Source organism: Citrus sinensis, chromosome 5 (genome assembly GCF_022201045.2).
Source record: "Citrus sinensis cultivar Valencia sweet orange chromosome 5, DVS_A1.0, whole genome shotgun sequence".
Taxonomy (NCBI): domain Eukaryota; kingdom Viridiplantae; phylum Streptophyta; class Magnoliopsida; order Sapindales; family Rutaceae; genus Citrus; species Citrus sinensis.
Window position 1 is genome coordinate 26,563,365 of NC_068560.1, and position 19,806 is coordinate 26,583,170.

At 35.1% G+C, this 19,806-nt stretch overlaps 2 protein-coding genes across 2 annotated transcripts; both read right to left on the reverse strand.

Annotated features, from left to right (window-relative positions):
- Positions 1–7,861: 7,861 nt before the first annotated feature.
- Positions 7,862–12,055, reverse strand: LOC102620829 (sugar transporter ERD6-like 8). Its single transcript, XM_052441289.1, is given in 17 exon segments — positions 7,862–8,005; positions 8,223–8,282; positions 8,378–8,429; positions 8,532–8,593; positions 8,691–8,797; positions 10,107–10,143; positions 10,145–10,192; positions 10,283–10,363; positions 10,449–10,541; positions 10,637–10,701; positions 10,783–10,858; positions 11,092–11,157; positions 11,255–11,320; positions 11,409–11,468; positions 11,558–11,647; positions 11,752–11,814; positions 11,927–12,055. Coding segments are annotated over 17 exon segments (1,227 nt in total). The 5' UTR covers positions 11,984–12,055.
- Positions 12,056–13,062: 1,007 nt separating this feature from the next.
- LOC107177268 (probable LRR receptor-like serine/threonine-protein kinase RKF3) lies at positions 13,063–15,060 on the reverse strand. The gene has a single exon (XM_015530894.3). It carries the CDS (start codon positions 15,018–15,020, stop codon positions 13,209–13,211), a length of 1,812 nt encoding a protein of 603 aa, XP_015386380.2. The 5' UTR covers positions 15,021–15,060; the 3' UTR covers positions 13,063–13,208.
- Between the last annotated feature and the right edge of the window lie 4,746 nt (positions 15,061–19,806).

Below are 19,806 nucleotides of genomic sequence, written 5' to 3' on the forward strand. Positions count from 1 at the left end.
AAAAACAAGTGAGAATGGCAAAATTTAGAACACTTGAATTTTTTACTTGAATAATTACAAATACAGACTTTATTATCATAAATTATCGTTTCACTGTATTTGCATTTGCACTCTCAAGATACTTAAAATTCTTAAAGAATTGCTTTTTCTTAGCAAGCAGAGCAGAGTAAAACCAGAGAGCTTTTGTTTGTTGCTGAATAAAACTTGAATTGATTTCATTGCTTACAGGCCAACGTATATATACATGAGAAAACAAAATGACAGCTAGCTAAAAAATAACAAATTCAGATAAAACAAAAACTATCACTGAATCATTGGCCAATGATATGGAGCTTCTAGAATCTTCATCCAATCATCCTATGTGCTGATATTCCTCTGTGTAACTGTTTTGCCACCTCATTGAATTCCTCTCATTTCTTTCATCAGCTGACTGTAATTGTGAGTAGCTCAGGTGGCATGCCACTGTGTCATTGAGGTCATCAGTTGACTGGCTGAGATCATGGCTGCCATGGCTGCTATTTTCAACACCCTCTCTCAAACACAAGGTTTTGTCAAACACCTTGAGTTTGCTTCTGAAGCAGCTAAATTTGTAATAAGGTAACGGCTTAGTTAGAACATCAGCTATTTGATCCCTGCCTGCAACAAAACTGATTTCCATTTCACCTCTAGCTACCTTATCCCTGATAAAGTGTAGGTCTATCTTAAAGTGTTTAGTCTTTGAATGAAAAACAGGATTGGTAGCTATTGCTGCTGCACTTGTGCTATCACTTAAGATTGTTGGTGTTCTTTGCATCTCTAGTTTCAGCTCACTTAGTAAGGAGCTAATCCATGTAATTTCTGCAGCACAGAGGGCCATTGCTCTGTATTCTGATTCAGCCGTAGATCTAGCAACCAAACCTTGCTTTCTTGAACTCCAAGCAATGAGATTTCCACCCAGAAATACGCAATAGCCACTGATGGACCTCCTGTCATCCAAATCATTTGCCCAGTCTGCATCTGTGTAAGCCACCAAATCAAAATACTCTGACTTCTTGAATTTCAGACACATGTTCATGGTGTTTTTAAGATACCTCAATACTCTTTTGCATGCTGTCCAGTGAGGTTGCCTAGGATCTGACATGTATTGGCTGAGCTTGTTCACTGAGTAAGCAAGCTCAGGCCTTGAGAGTGTTGCATACTGCAGGCTGCCTATAATACTTCGATACAATGTGGGATCATGAAACTTTTCTCCTTCATTCTTCTTCAGCTTTTCTGTGGTACTGAAAGGTGATTCAATTCCTTTACAGTCACTCATTTCTGTTTTGGCAAGCAAATCTTGAATATACTTGGTTTGAGACAGCAAAATGGCATTTTGTTTTCTGTTTACCTGAATCCCCAGAAAGAAGTTTAGCTCTCCCAAATCCTTTAAGGCAAAGGTCCTATTTAAGTTGCTAACCAGCTCTTTAATACTACCACTGTTATCACCAGTAATAATAATGTCATCAACATAAATAAGCAATATAACTATCTCAGATTTAGTTTTTCTGTAGAACAATGAGGTATCACACTTAGAATTTTCAAATCCCCAAGAGTTCAAGGCACCCTTCAGTTTGTCAAACCATGCCCTGGGGGCTTGTCTCAAGCCATACAGTGCTTTCTTTAATCTGCATATGTGATTTGGCTTGCTTTTGTTCACAAAACCTTCAGGTTGTGGCATGTAAACCATCTCTGTCAGCTCACCATTCAAGAAAGCATTGTTTATATCTACCTGCCTCAGCAACCAGTCATTGTTCACTGCCAAAGTGAGGATGATTCTGATTGTTGCAGCCTTGACAACTGGGCTGAAAGTCTCTGTGAAATCAATGCCTGGAATTTGCAAGAACCCCTTCACCACTAATCTAGCCTTATATTTGTTTATGGTTCCATCTGGATTTTCTTTAACTCTGTACACCCATTTATTTCCAATCAGCTTGTGGCTTGAGTCATTTGGTACCAAGGTCCATGTTTCGTTTTTCATCAAGGCATTGTACTCATCTTCCATTGCCCTTTTCCAGCTTGGTTCTTTTAAAGCTTCTGAGGTGTTTGAGGGTAATGCTATGTGTGGTTGAGTAGTGATTTGGTACAACTTTGGTTTAAAGATCCCTGCTTTAGATCTTGTTACCATAGGATGTGATGATATAGCTTCTTTTGTGTTGGGTGCTGTGATAAGGGATGAAGGTTGGTCATTTGCTTGAGGCTGGTGATTTGAATTAGGTGAGGATAACTGATTATTTGATATCATATCATTGCTTAAATTCTGTTGTGTCTTACCTTGGTCAAGGTTCTGGGATTGTTCTGTGGTTTCAGGAGCTTCAAGAGAGTGACTTTGATCAGCTGCTGACTGAGTGTTTTGAGGAGTATCAAGGAAGAATGACACGACCTGAAATTTTTCTAAAAGATTAAGGAAGACATCCTGACTTGTGGACTCTTCCCTGCTGAACTTGGGGTCATTAGAAAAAGGGAATGAGCTTTCATTGAACCTGACACTTGCAGAGACATATATTCTACCTGAGTGATGCATGCAAACATATCCTTTGTGAGTTAAGCTTATTCCTAGCAGTGTGCATTTGGCAGTATGGAAATCAAACTTGTGCTTATTATATGGTCTCAGAAATGGATAGCATTCACATCCAAACACTTTGATTTGTGAGTAATTTGGTTTGTGCTGGTAAAGCATTTCAAAGGGGGTTTTGTTTCCAATAACAGGTGAGGCTAATTTGTTGATAGTGTAGGTAGCATAACTGAAGGCTTCTTGCCAGAATTTTAATGGCATTTTAGCTTGTGCCAGCAATGTGAGTCCAGTTTCTACCACATGTCTGTGCTTTCTCTCAACCTTCCCATTTTGTTCATGTAAATAAGGACATGATTGTCTCAATATAATGCCCTCTTTGTCAAGGAATGGTTTGAATGGTTTAAACTCTCCTCCCATGTCTGTCTGTAGTGCTTTAATTTTCAGATTCAGTTGATTTTCAATTTGGCTTTTGAAGGTGATGAATGTGTTGAGAGCTTGAGATTTTGTTGCCAAAGGAAACAACCAAGTGTATCTTGTCATGTCATCCACAAAAGATATGTAATATTTGTGTCCATGATTTGAAGGAATTGGTGCTGGTCCCCATAGGTCAGCATGAATCAGCTCTAGGGCTTTGCTGGTTTTAGTTTCTGTGCTTTTGAAATTTTGCTTAGACAATTTTCCATACTGACATGCACAACAAAATGAAGGAACAGAATTCTTGTTTAATTTGAACTGATTACAAGACAACAAGGTGCTTTTCAAGGCAGACTCATTTGGATGCCCTAGTCTGAGATGCCAGAGATCAATATCTTTCAAAACATCATTGCTTGACTTATCAGTTTTAGAAGACTCAAAACAAACATTAGCTAGCTTGACACCACTAGGATTAAATGACAACATAGACACTGGATTGCTGATGCAACTTATTGACTCAGACATAAAAGATGAAGATAAAACAGCAGCATAAGGAGTTTTGTTCCCACTCAGGTGAGTAGGCAAGCACAGCAACTCATAAAGCCCCTCTCTAGCTACTCCTTTCACCAGAATTTTCCCTTGTCTCTTGTCCTTGATAAAACACACAGATTTTTGAAATTCAATGTCAATATCATTGTCATGTAATAATCTGGAAATGCTAATGAGGTTTTTAGTGATGCTTGGCACAAATAATATGTCATTTAAAGCAATGTGTTTATGTGGATTTGAAGTGGAAAGCATAGAATTACCAACATGAGAGATCAGGAGTTTTTCACCATTTCCAACAGTTAATTTTTCATTACCTTGATACTCAGAGTTGATGTTTATGTTACCAAGAGCATTTGTCACATGGTTTGTGGCACCACTGTCCAGGTACCAGGCTCCACTGCTTTGGCCATCAGTTGCAGCCACATATGCACCTCTTGGTTCTCTCCTTTGGCTTGGTTGTGGCACATAATTCTTTTTGAATCTGTGCCAGCAATCAGCAGCTGTGTGTCCCATTTTCCAGCAAATTTGACAAGGCCCCTTTGGATTTGAACCATCCTCATCACTCGCAACTTTACCTTTCCCTTTGTCCTGAGAGTTCTGATTTCCCTGACCAAATCCATTTCCAGGGGTTCTGAAGACTATTCCAGGCTGGTGTTGGTTTCCAGTCCTGTTGTGGTTGTTCCAATTCCTTCTTCCATTTCTTGCTTGTGCATAGTTTGCCTCTATGGTCCCTGAGCTTAAGTTATGTTCAGTTATGTTTTCTTGGCTGAGAAGCATGCCATAGACTTCAGAATGTGAGGGACTTTCTTGCATTGAGTTTATGCTGGCTATAACTGGGTCATATTCTGATCCTAAACCAGCAAATACACACATGATAAATTCATCATCACTCATGTTACTCCCTGCAGCCCTAAGAGCATTCAATATGGACTTCATTCTAGAGTAATACTCATGAATAGTTAATGAACCCTTTTTGGTGGTCTGGATTTGTGTTCTGAGGTGTAAGATTCTAGCTCTAGTTCTTGCACCAAACTGATTGGAAAGAGTTGTCCACACCTCAAGAGAAGTGGAACAATCCACCACAGTGCCTAAAACTTCCTCAGTCAGTGAAGATAACAACCAACTCAGAAGAATGTGGTCTTGTTTCTTCCAAACTTGGTATTCTGGGTTGGGTGTGGTAACTATTGTTTGGTCTTGTCCAAGGTTTATGAAGACTCTAGGAGGGCAGATATGACTGCCATCTATGAACCCCTCAAGCTCGTTTGCTCTAATGCTAGAAATCACTTGTGATCTCCAGAGCATGAAATTGTTTTGATTGAGCTTAATGGGGGTTGTGAATACATATGTGCTGCTAGTGATGTGTTGAGTGGGTGAGGGTGTGTTGTGACTTGAACTTCGTTCAGTGTTTTGGTTTTCATTTTGATTCAAGTTGCCTATCTGATCATTTTGATTCACATTTGCTTGTGTGTTGCTACTGCTTGCCATAGCTTTAAAGATGGCTCTGATACCAACTTAAAATTCTTAAAGAATTGCTTTTTCTTAGCAAGCAGAGCAGAGTAAAACCAGAGAGCTTTTGTTTGTTGCTGAATAAAACTTGAATTGATTTCATTGCTTACAGGCCAACGTATATATACATGAGAAAACAAAATGACAGCTAGCTAAAAAATAACAAATTCAGATAAAACAAAAACTATCACTGAATCATTGGCCAATGATATGGAGCTTCTAGAATCTTCATCCAATCATCCCATGTGCTGATATTCCTCTGTGTAACTGTTTTGCCACCTCATTGAATTCCTCTCATTTCTTTCATCAGCTGACTGTAATTGTGAGTAGCTCAGGTGGCATGCCACTGTGTCATTGAGGTCATCAGTTGACTGGCTGAGATCATGGCTGCCATGGCTGCTATTTTCAACAAAGATTACTTTGAATACTTAAAATTACTAAAAACACTCATACATGAAAATTAAATAATTAATTTTTACTTTATACACTCTTTTAGTTATTGACAAGACCAGCTGAGTTACTTCATTAGTTTTTTCTTGGTTAATTGTTGACAAGACCTGTTGGGTTGGGATTCATTGGTACATCAAAATAATTGAAGTTGGGTACCAACCAGACGGACCCCAGGCCAGAGCTCAACAATATTAATACACAAACAGTAACTACAAGTTTCATACTATTAAAATTCTTGCTAATGTTCATCCTTTCAATTCAAGCCATCTTTGGGCCAGCTTTTGCTTCTAGTTGGAATGGTTAACAACGAATATTGTTTTGGCAAAATCATATGAGCAACTACAAGTTTCATATGGTGTTTAGTAAATTTTTATTTTGAATATTATTTTGGTAGGATCATTTCATTTTACCAAAAGAAAGAAATTGAAAAGAAAAGGATTAGTTGTTTTTTCAAATTAATTAAATCGACCCCCAACCAGCAGTAATTATATAAAATGTCACGGTATTGTTATATGACAATAAAAATGTACCTGGCCAGTTAAAATTTTACCATAACTTTGTTAAAAGGGAACAGCCAAACTAATTATATGACCCTATTGGAGTACAAATAGCACAAACTTCGATTTAATGGAGATATGAAGACAGTAAGAATAGTCTCTCTCTTTTTACAAAACTGTAGGTACAAATTCAATTTATTGTTAGCTCACGGATGCTTGAACCTCTTCCAATGTTCTGCCTTTTGTTTCAGGTACAAACTGTTGGGAAAAAATTAGGTTTTTAAATTTTTATAAAACCTTTTGAAGATCGCTCTCATATAATATATAAGAATTTGTATTCTAGAAATCGTACCTTGAAAATCTGAGTTGGTTTTTTCCGCTGAAGTGATTTAGGCTCCTAGATCACGATCCGCCACCACCACTCCTGTTAGATCACGATCCGCCACCACCACTCCTGTTAGATCACGATCCGTCACCACCACACTTGTTAGATCACGAACTGTCTCCAATGATCTTCCAGGTTATGACTCAGGTTCGATCTGCACTTGACGTGTGGGCGCCTTTATCACTACCAAAGCAACTAGCACGAGAAAAATTTTCTCTCAACAATGGAGAGAAAAAACTTTTTCTCTGATCTGTATAAAGTGGCTTCTTTTTTTTCTTAAGGGAAAAATAAGTCTTTTATATCACCCTTTAGTGAAAACCCTAGGCTCCAAATAATCAAAAAACAAAACCCACTTTTATTTGCTTTTTCAATAGGGGACCCACCTTGTAAAATAACATAAGGCCCCTTATACAAAAGCTAATTAAATGGAGCCTCCCACTAAATGATATATTTAGGCTTTTGACCCAAATAGCTAGTTATCTTCCTTATTAGTCCAGCAGTGGTGCAGTCAATTAAATGAGCTAACCCGGGGATCATTTAAGAACATACAATAGTGGCTACAATAATTAGGCAAGTAATTAAACTAGCCCAATTATTTAATTCCAAATCTACTCCACTAAAAGATTGGAACCGACTTCCATAATTGTACGCTCGAATAATAATTCGTCCCAAGCCACATTGATTTCTTTACTACACAATCCTTTGTACCACATCGTTAATTAAATTGATATCTCAATTGTCCAATCAATTTAATAACATCTTATTCCTTGATCCTTACTGGTTTTCTCTAATGATCATTTTCAACATACTAAATATGTTGACACACTCTGGCCAAAGTGTTTTCTATGATCAAGTGCCGAAAACCCATCAAGAGATGTGTTGTACAAATTCTATATTGTTAATCCATAACTCCAATACTCATAATTGCTCCCACCAAGATACCAGATAATCTTGACCACAAGGATGTGTCGTGCCCATTGGTAACTCAAATGGAATAACAATTACAATCATGAAATCATAATTAACTCAAGATTAAGATTACAGTAAAATCAACGCCTATGAGATTTAATAAGTCTGACAGTTATTACAAAGTTAATTAAATCTCATATGTGATCCTGTTCAATGTAGTCGCATTACATCAATAAATTCATACATGATTAAGACAAATCATTCAATGAATTTATTACAGTCTATACCTAAATAAAGTGTCCAACTTTATTTATCAACTGCGAACTAAATTTATTTAATCATAAGATAACTTATATTTATGTCTTCTGTGAATCCACATGGTGATCACATAAATACATATAATATGATTAAATGGACTTTAATACAAATATTAATGCAATTAAGATATTTGAATAAAATACCTATGCTTTTAAAGAGCATATTTTCCCAACACAAACTTGATGGTGAATAGCATTGATATTGCAGAAAACCCAGCATACAAGAAAAAAAACACCTGAAAAAAACCCAAACTTATGGAAATGGCCAAATGGGTGTACGTATAACCGCTAAATTGCTTCAATTTCAATTTTGCATGTACAAAGAAGACTTACCACATGAGCTCCAAGTCATAAGAAGGATTAAAGAGTAGGAAATGGCCCATGAACCAATCCAGTTCACTAGAGTCACTAGGCTCCCACCTGGACCCTTTATATTGAGTGGGAAAATCTGCCAGAAAAATAATTTGAATTAAATCCCAAATTACTATATGTCAAGTATAAATGAATGGGTGATTAGTAAACATTTTTTTTGTCAAAAAAATGTTGGGAGTTATTGGCCGGTTAACTGTTTAATGTTGTGCTTTAAAAATTAAGCTGAAGCACGGTAATTAAAGTTTATTTAAATTTTTCGACTAGCTTTACAAATTCGGTATAATATTACTTACCTCGGACATTATAACCCAAGGAATTGGTCCCATCCCGATTGAATAGAAGGCAATGTAAACCTGAAGAAGTTGCAAGAGAGTAATGTAAATGCACATATTCTGACAGGTATAACTTATCATCAGAAAATAAATTAAAAATTAAAAATTCAGGTTACCATGACTCTAACGACTGCAAGGATTGGAACAGCATCGGGAGCCAAATGATGATCCGATGAAAAATAAAAAATAAAAAAATCAAATTAGGAGCTATATAGATGGACTTAAATATGAATAATTAATGTGTTTAGGTTTAATTAGTGATGATTAATTACCTTCAAAAGGAAGGACATTCCAGTTAAGAGATTGCCAAGCAATAGGCCAACTATAGAAATCTGAAAATGTTTAAAACAGAACATGGGATTGAATTATTGGCTGTGTAAGAACGAATTATATTTCGAGTAATGATGAAAATTAAACGTGATTAATTACCATTAAAAGGGGTCTTCTTCCAGCTTTATCCATCAAGGTTGCGCCGAATGCTGTGAGAACAACCCGCAGAGAAGCATATAGAATGCTTCCAAGGTTGGGAGAAACTCCTGGGTTCAGAAAAGAGTAACTCTACCAATTAGTATAAGAATAAATAAATAAATAAGAAAATGCTTGTTTTGGATTGAGGTTTTGTGACATTTAATCAACAGAAACATAGCAGAAACTTTAAGGGTTCTAGAATGTCTTTAACAAAAGTTGATGACTGACAGTGGCGGACCTTTATACCCCGTTTCATCAATTTGAAAAATAATAGAGTTTTAATTTTATTTTCATATATGTCCCTAACTCAAGTATCCTTATATTTTCATCAATTTAGTATAACAGTAGAGTTTTTATTTAATATTCAAATATGTCCCTAACCCAATTACTCTTATGTTTTCATCAATTTTATATAATAATAGAGTTTTTATTTTGTTTACAAATATGTCCCTTATTCACTTATATTATTTTCAATTGAAATTAGTGACTTATTCTATAAAATGATTAAATCATATATTTATTGAACAGATTGAAAACATTAGGGAGCTAAAATTTTATTACTGCTTTAATTTATTTTAAAAAACTTCTAATTGAAAAAAAAATGTCAATGTAATATAACATCGTCACTAGTAGTAAAAGTACTTACAGAAATAGCATGTAGTAACAATTATCAATATTTTTATAAAATTTTTATGTGAATTTTCAGATTTTATTTATTAGTTATATTAACTAAGAGGACAAGTTAGAAAATAAAATTTGAGTATTTTAAGGAAGTTTTGATAGAATAATCATCAATATCTAGTTCTTTAAAGAGAGATAAAGTGCTGACAAAAAAACAACTACACCTAAATACATTTTTACTGAATTGAGTTTAGTTTATTATTGAAACTTTTGACTAATAATACCTTTACAATTTGAAAGGATGAATAAATTTTATGTTTAATTTATTAAGTTTGGTAATTTAGTACTTCACTTCAAATATAAAAGTTTTACTTGCAATTTTTAATTAATTGTAATTACATGTATTGATCGATTTTAATTTAAAATTCTTAATTGATTTTTTAATCCTTATACAATTATATATTATTTTAGGCTGCAATGTCAGATTCTATCATTGAAAAGTAATGTTTTCATATTCGAGTTGTCTTTTGTTTTTTACTTTTTTTAATTATTTTTGTTTATAGTCCATATTTAGAGAGATAAGATTTTTGGTATTCTTCCTTATTTAATGTACTTATTTTTATATATAATTTTTTATGTTCGCTTCAAAATAAAAATTTTAATTTAGCCCGGGGTAATATTAAGTTCTGGATCCGCCCCTGATAACTGATGTGCCTCCAAAATTAGACGGGAGGACAATAGACTTTGGGGATTTACCTGCGGACTTAAAAATTTGAGCAGCATAGTATATGTTAACCATTTATTCCAACTGCTTGTTGAAACACCATTAATCCAACTCCAACCTGATCGCAAATGCTCAAGTATGAGACCACTTGAAGATCATGATCATGAAAAATGTTAAAGCTGGAAATAAATTAATTACCAATGCTTACATTGACAAAGCGGATGTTCCTCCGGTTGAACAAGTCTAGTATATTAACTCGGGGAAGTTGATTAATAAGTGCCAAGGATTCCTGCAAGATGAGAGTAATTCGTTTGCTCTGTCGAAACGGAATACAGTGGACGAATAAAATTGGTAAATTGGAATTAAGCAAGTACTAGAATTTCATTCAGTTCTCTGGACACATCAACATTAGGTCCGCGAACCATGCTTAGGGCAACTTCAAATTCCTGATTTTTACCAATCATTGCCTGCAGCATAAGAATCAATTTTTTTCTGAGAATTTTGATTATCTTCAAATTCCAGGAAAATAAATTGCAGTAAGTATTGATAAGCTTGAGCTTACCAGCCATCTGGGAGACTCAGGAATGAAAAAGAGTCCTACTAACATAACCAAACAAGGGACAATTCCTGCAAGGAACCCGACTTCAATAATCCTTGTTGGCAATTATTTGCCATAGAAAATATTAATGTGATTCTGATAAACAATACCGGTTAGAGCCAGTATCCTCCAAGACATCAATACACCAATTACATAGGCAAAAAGCGCCCCTGTGACAATGAAGAGCTGAAGAGGAGATAACATGCAATCAGAGTCTAAATAACAACAAAGGGAACAAAGATCTATCAGTTTGAGATTCAGATTAATCTACAGCTGGTAGAAAATGAAACCACTAACTTGTAAAGTGCGAAAAGACAGACAGAAAGTTTGCAAGTGTAAAATAGTTCGATCAAACACTTTAGACGCTAACTTCCGAAAATAAACTGAATTCTAATGACCTTATGCATACAATTCAGTACCTGATTTACTGTTGCCAGAGCTCCCCTGAGGTTTTTCGGAGTTATCTCAGCAATATAAACCGGGACCTATGCGTTCAGAGAGTGCAGTAGAAGGTGTTTGTGAATTCCTAATTTGCATATTGTTAGTTAACAACAAAGGTCAAATAAAAGAAAACTAGCATACCACATAAGACATAACTCCAATTCCACATCCTGTTAAAAATCTCCCAAAATCCAGCAGGGGAGCAGCCTATTGATAGACATAGAATTAGATGGTCATATATACATTAGCTATGCACACTTGCACGCACACACACATATTAATTTACGCAACATACTGAAGATACGGAGATTGTTAGCCATCCCACTATGCATATAACCGATGCAATCCTCATAGCCTGCAACCACAACAAGGCCACCAATACTAAAGGGTCTGTAATAGGCGAAGATTCAAAGAAATGTAACGCGATAATGGCTTTTTCCCCACCCCTTTCCTGGCAACCCAATCAGCAATGCGTCCACTTGTGATTGCACCAATGATGGCTCCAATAGTCAATATAGATCCAAAGAGTGAGTACTAGAAAACACAAAATGTTTCCCCACGATCAAACTACATAGCCGTACTTATAAGTACTTCGATCATTTATAGAATTTAGAAAGATTGAATTCAAAGTTAATTACCTCTGCATAAGACTCTTTAAGGTCAGCCATAATGCCAAACTGGGCTGGTGATGAATAACCCACCCGGAAAACATTTTTATTTCAACGTTTATTTCAGGATACTATAATCTTCTTTTCAAGCATAAAACAGTCAGATAAATTCATTGCGCGAAGATATCATTGAATGAGTGCTTACACACGATCCAAACTCGAAAGAGCCACAAACTGCAACAAATGTACTGAAGAAAACCATGCACAATCCGTCATTGTTACTTGGGTTTTGTTGTTCTTTTGCTTGATTCTTTCTGTCAATCAATGGCTCCCTTACATTTCCATATTCATTCTTTCTGTCAACATTTGGCTCCGATGAGTTGCTGTTTCCACTTTCCACGTCTTTCTTTCTGGCCATTGTTTCCGTCTATTATAGTTCAACACTACAAGGAAAAGATCCTGAAACATTATTACTCAAGAGGGACAAGGAAAGAAAAAAATAGTAACATGATTTTGATTTTTATAGAATAGAACACATTGAAGAAGACTTTAGAAAAGTATCAACGGGCACGATGTAATAAAGACTTTTAAGCTCAGTTCATGACAGAATCCTAGTCTCTTGCATGGACCAGCAAAGCACAATGTGTAATACTAATAATGAATTATTCCAGTAAAGATGTACTACGAGAAAAACCATAAGTTCTTTGTTTGGATTCTGAGAAAATCCTACTAGAAAGATAATTCGATTTATCCAAGCTGAGTTATAGGGAAATTGGTCTTGTTTGCATAATTAACTGTCAAACAATCTTATGTCGTGAAGATAATTTTCCTCTTGTTTTTGGGGAATTTTTGTCGAATATTTAACGATATTTGTGGCTGGATAAGAGAAGAACCACATGCAAAAGTAAATCCTGTTGCTGTAGATAAAATAGGAGATTGGCTCTTTTAATATTGATTTGTGTCAATTTTCTATTTTTGTCAATTCTATTAACTAACAAAGATCATAAATAGGCAGTCAATAACGCGGCTAAGAAAATTTTAATGTTTGATAACTAAATTGAAAACGAGAAATAAATAAATACATAAATAAATTGAAGCATACGTAGGGATAGATATCAGGAAAATCTAAAGAGATTTGTGATTGTGAGTGCGGTTGACAGAAGAGACAATAATGGTAGCTAACGGAAATAAAATAGAGATTAAATAAACGAAACAAAATTGAATGTTGGTGTTTGATAACAACTTGAATACATTATTGTTTGAATATTGACGTCTTAAATAAGACCACTATCGTATATATAAATTTGTAGTAGTATATAATAATTTCTTATTTTTCCACTCTATCTCAAAAGAATTGATAAGATTCAACAACAATTCTTTTTCGTTTTTTTTTTTTGTTCTTTTGCACAAAGGAGCTACATAGATGTATAAACAGTTCATGGAATGAACAGATCATACAATCAGCATAATGTGATGATCATCGCTCCTCAGCTACTCTCTGCGGAACTTGACATATAACTTGAGCTCACACTAATCTCCTCTCTGTTAAAAGAAGCAACATATGATGCAAGAATCGAACGAACCGGAACATCTGTTTCCAAAATTTTAACAATTTGGTCCATTGTTGGCCTAGCTTGCAGTATAGGATGAGCACAAATGGCAGCAGTGAGCACGTATTGCTCCATCATTTCAGGCAATTCCATTTCTGGCATATTTTCTTCAATAACATCCAACGTTTTTCCTTCTTTCACTAATTCCCATGCCCAATCACTCAAGAGCACGGATTTTCCTTGGATTATTTCACATGCTTTTTTCCCGCTCAATAGCTCAAGCAACACCACCCCAAAGCTATAAACATCACTTCCCGGGGTTAGCTTCCCGTATAGAGCATATTCCGGCGCTACATAGCCCAAAGTTCCGGCCACCCTTGTACTCAGATGTGTGATTCCTTCAGGATTGAACTTTGCCAGGCCGAAATCTCCCACTTTTGCCTCAAATGCTTCATCCAAAAGTATGTTGCTGGCTTTGATGTCTCTGTGGATTATTGCAGGCTGCACCCCGAAGTGCAAATAGGCCAATCCTCGGGCAGTTCCAAGGGCGATTCTTAGACGTATTGGCCAGCTCAGTTTCTTCATTCCTGATCTGAAGAGATGATCATAGAGGCTCCCATTATGCAATAAATCACACACGATTATTCTCTGGTGACCTTCCAGAGGAACTGTTGCTGTAGAGTAACCTCTCAAAGCAACAAGATTCACGTGCTTAACACTTGCAATAATCTCAACTTCATGTTTGAAGTTCGCATCACCAGCTTTAGAGCAATTCTTGAACCTTTTGACTGCAACTTCAGTCCCATTAGGCAACATTCCCTTGTAAACATTCCCATATCCTCCTTTCCCAATAATATTTTCCCTAGAAAAATTCATTGTCGCCGCCTTTATCTCCTCAATCTTGAACCTGGCCAAATTGCTGCTTCTGCTTTCGAGGACCAAACTAGGCTCATCATTGTCGGTAACTTTCACCACCCTCTCCTCAGATTTCTTCGATCGAGTGAACAGAAACCAAAATGCGGTAAAAGCCCCCAGGATCCCAATAACAGAACCTAACACAAGCCCATAGATAACAATCTCATGCCTCTTGTTCAAACTGGATTGACGCGCAGAAAAATAAAGTGAAAACAAACACCTAGCGGTTGCTCTATCAATTGGTCCGAATTGATTAACAACAGCAGCGGCATACAGATATGGGTACCCTGAACAGTCCGAGACATTTCCATTTCCATTTCCAGGACCATGACGTAAGATTTCGCTGAGACTTGACAACTTGCTTGTGCATGAATCACAAGCATAACTGTTCTCTAGGGATTGACTGCAATGACGCTTAATCTCCTGCAATTTGGACTTCGGAATCAGGCTCTCAAATTGTGCCCGAGATGTTATATTCATACAGGCTTCGGAAATCAATTCAGGATAGTACCCACATGACGTTCTGATGTCAAAACCTTGTACAAATTCGGTAACAAAGTTCCTGCAAGATTCATAGCAGGAACTGTTTACAGGAGGAAGAAAGTAGCCATTCGTTCTAAGATACTCCGCTCGAAGCAAACGGATGCCTTGGAGAACAATTTGGCACTGTGTGTTCATATCAGTCAGCATAGGCCTTTTGGGACCTTCATTGACTAATCTTCGGATGGCGTCAAAGTTTAGCGGACATGGGGATTCAGAAAGGTTCCCACTGGAGCTCGAAACTGATGATAAGACTGAAACTAATGCAAAGAAAATTGATAGGAAGAGTGACATTTGAAAGGGTGAGATTTGATGATCAGTATTGAAAACCGTTATCATAATAGCTAGCTTTCTGGAAAAAGCATTATTAGCTCTTAGTTTGTAAAGTATGAGATGATCTATTCTCTAATGGCCGGTATTGGCAGGTAGTGAGTGGACTGCAAGTCTGCAACTGAATGTTTGAACCAGTCAAAAGCAGAGAGGGATAATGACAGATAGCTACCCTCAATTATATAGTAATGAGAGTTTGATGTAGAACTTTTGTGGAAGCATAAGCCTTAGTGCACACGTCACTATTGTCGATCTCTCTCTCTCTCTATAGACATTTACCTTGTAACTCTTGTGGAAAACGATGTTTATTATTATCTAAAAGAAGGTAAAAAATTGTAAGAAATTAGACTTGAATTGTCAATTTTATTGCTATAAAAGAGAAAATGAAACTAAAAATTGGGGAAAAAAAACTTTTCGATCTTAAATTTCTTACATCTTTTTTGTAGTTATCATGCATCCTACTCCACCTGCCCCTCATTCCAAATGAAATATATCTTCTTTTATACTTATAATTTTCCACAAGTTATGAAATAAACATCATTATTGCATGCTCAAGGGTCCCTGACTGTCATTACTCCTAAATAGAATTGTTAGGTAAAGATAAATCTTTGGTTATGATAATTTACTTACATTTCTTTTGACCACGAGCATCCTTGTGTTGATTTCGAATCCTGAACCATTTGGCTTTTGAAACAAAAACTTATAAAACAACAATATGGCTAAGATCCATGAATCATGCATGATGAGGGTCCTCTTTTGCTTGGAGTTACATGATTGGCCATGAGCCACACGTCAAAATACCGCGATATTTTTTTAGATTCTCTGGTTGAAGAGTGAAGACCCGGTTATTGAAATCTGGATTAAACAAAACATAAAACTCGGTCGTGTCCGTGAAGTTTGGGTTAAAGGATCAGCATGCAATAAAACAAACTCAGGAGTAGGTAGTATAACGTTACTGAGAGGAACTTAAAACTCTTATATATTCTAAAGTTGAGTAAGCATTACCTGAAAGTGATGTACTATTTGTCAGATGCAAGACAAATATATAATTCATTGACAACAAAAGAACTGTTCAGTATTTAGAATGAGTCTTCATGTGGCTGTGACATTAATTGTTTTTCAGCACTTAGTCGATCTTATATGAAAAGAGGACGTGCAAAAGTTCTTTAGCTGCAGATGTACGTTAGTGCTGATAGGGTTATAGGTCGATGTGACGAACTTTGGATAAACACAGTGCATGCACAAATGCACTCATTTTATTAGAATCTTGTCATACAAAATAGTGTTGAAGATGGGCGGCCGAGGACAAGCAACTTTCTTTAGCTAACCACCGGAATTCAAATCTAAAATAATTAGATGGGGCTGAAATATTTATTTGGGTTTTAAAGTTTATAAATTTAGAGTTTCTAAGGTTTAGATATTGTCTGGGGATAAAAAGAGAGAATAATTAATATAAAAAAAATGGAATTGTTGGTGGAATTTGCTGAAGAGGACGTGCACTCATTTTTCTCAATCACCCATTTTACTTGTAAGAGGCAATGACCGAACTGCCCTTACCAAAGTTTAGTCAATTAGTGGAAGCCAACACAATAAATTGGAGGGAACGATTATGGTTATGTTTGGGATTGAGGAGCTATAGCTCAAAAAGTTATAGCTGCAGTGAAAAAAAATATTATAATTATAAAATAAAAGTTAATAATATGTAGTAAATATAAATTTTAAATAATAATTTTGACAAAATTATTAAAGATAATAAATTTTTCATCATACAAGTGAAAAATTATATCAATATAGCTTTCAAGCTACAGCAGTTAGGGATCCGGCCTAACCCCCCACCTTCTTGGTGGATTATCAAAAAAAAAAAAAAATTAGTGCTGTAATTTTTAAATTACAGCTGTCCAATCTTAATCCCAAACGCACCATATGGCAAACCATTAAGGAACCTAGCTCTCGATCTCTCTAAGGCATGAGGGGAGGGGGGGGGGGGCGCATGAATGGTGGGAAAAAAGAATTAAGATAAATAAAACCTCATCCCCATCATCCTAATATGGACATTGTTATCATCATTATAATAAGCAGTGGTGGGGGTTGTTGCATGTGATAACACCGCTAGCCGCTAGCTTCTTCTGAAGAATTGGGCCAAGCCGATTAGATTCAATGTTGGTATGGTGCTTGTTTTTCTTTTTTCAGCCTTTGATTTCCTAAACACTCTGCTTTTATTGTTTAACCATAAACTTTTTTTTTTTGTAAACTCATAAACTGACATAAGTATCGGAGAGTTAACGTGCAAAAAACTTCTTGTATCTCTTACTGTTGCTTGTGGTCACGGGCGTCCTTATTGACTAGCAAACTGCTTCTCTACCAAATAAATTTAATGATGATGTGGGAGTTTGGTATCAAGCCGCTAACTGACTCGACAAGATTTCGACATCAATAGATATTGAAGATTTAGGTCTAATAAAATCAAATTCAATAGATGAACCACCACACAATTCCAATTGTAAGAACCAAATATATATGGTGGCAAAGAGTATTAAAGACAGAAAGAATTTTTTTTTCAGTGAAGCTCAAGCTTACCTATTTGCTTGTGGAAAAAAGGCTATAATTATAAAATAAAAATTAATATGTAGTAAATATAATTTTAGGTAATAATTTTGACAAAATTAGCAAAGATATGATAGATTTTTCATCATATAAGTGTAAAATAAAATCAAATTAACTTTCAAGCTACAACTAATGTTTACCAAACACTTTAGTGCTATAATTTTTAAAGTACAACTATCCAACTACAATCTCAAATAAGGTGGGCATTTTATGTGTTGATGGAGTAGATATCGTTCATGTAGCTAGTTATCTCAAATTTGGCCTAAATCCTGATAGAGGAGTGATATAAACGTTGCTACGTGTCTTTTTTTTTTTTTTTTCCGATTCTGGATATGTAAATGAAAAATAAAATTTGGTTGTGCCTATAAAAGTGGGTTAAATTTAGAATCAGCATCTAGTAAAACAAACTCAGTAGTAGGTGGTGTTAATTAAGAGGAAATAAAAATGATCTATTATTCTGCATAAACCAACCTTTTCGTTTCTTCAATTCATTGGTGGATCTTTTGTTTTTACTTTGCCCTTTTTTCCCTTCATATATATATATATATATATATATGAAAAAGGATATCATATATTTTGGATTATAATGGTTACTTTTTATCTATCTAGATATAGATCTATGGAGTAGTTTTCTGAGTACTAATATGAATTCTTTTATAAATTTAAAACTTCTAATAAGGTTTAGATCTCGAAAATTTTAGGTCATATTGAATCGATTTTAACAGATAAGCCATCATTGTATAAATTAAGACGAAGAGTTCTTTTGTACTAAAGCTCAAATTTATTATGTGGACTTCATCTTCTATGCCCTCAATTAATGTTTTCAAATCGATCGTAGACATGTCTGTGATGTGTTATATGCAATGTTCTTCATGTTGATGATGATAATGATTTTCTTATTTTGAGCATCTTGAATTTCATCCTGAAGTATTCTTTGTGTCTTATCATTAATAAGCATGTTTGATGAGCAACCTAACAAATTGAGCAACTAGGGCCATATCTGATTTTGATACCACCAAGATTATAGCATACCTAACAAAGTTGCAGTTTCCATGTCATTCCAATTAATATTTACAATTAAAATTCATCTTCAAATTGGGGCCTGCAATCTGATAGATACACAACCTTCTCTGCAATAAATAACCAATTAAACATGGCTAGAAGTCTAGAACTGGTTTCTGTTCAAGCACATGCCTTCAAATGGTGGATTACAACCGAAAAGAATATAAATAAAATAATTTAATAAGTTCTAAAATGGAAAAAAAATTAAATTAAAAAAAGACACACACAAGACACAACACAAGTTTCAAAAAATTTCATCTATGTGCAACGAAAAGGAAAAAAAATTAACCAATGGTGTCAGATTAAGACATCAAAAGATCGGCAAGCTGCTGCCTTATAAGCTGTCAGCCATGGGCGCTAGGGTTGGCAAACCCGGACCCGGTCCGGATGTAATTAGATGTTCGGGTCGAGTTTTTCAAGTTAATCCGAGTATCTGAATTTTATATTTTTTTAATATTATATGTGTATATTTTTTTATTTTTTAGTAATTTTTATAAGTTTTAAATTTATTTTAATAAAATTTAAAACTTAAAATATAAATTTTAAGTGTTTAAAATTTTATATATATATAATAAAAGAGTTAAATAAATATAAATATTTAAAATAATATGTATTTTTTAATATTTTTTAATAAAATTCGGATTCTGAATTTATTAAGTGATGTCCAAGACCGACCCAGCTTCATATCCCCCCACGACACCAGGGTAAGTTTGGTTTCGGACCGGGTAGATATTTTTACCACCCCTATTCTTGACCATAACAACCAATAATTTTTTTTTTTTTATTTTAGTCCCATTCAAGAATTTACTTAGGGACGACAATTAGGAGTAATGAACGCTATGAACCCCACATACTCAGTTCTGAGACCCCAATTCATTTTCTACAATGGTGGGTTTTATTGGGGCATCAGTCCGAGATCTTCTATAAATTATGTTTAAATTTTTCTTTGATATTGTTAATATCAAAATATTTTTGAATTAATCTCAATATATTTTAGGGTGTACTATAAATCTATGTAGTCAGAGTCCCAGTAAACCCAACATAACCAATTCTTGACACCTTAATAGTTAAACAAGGCACATTG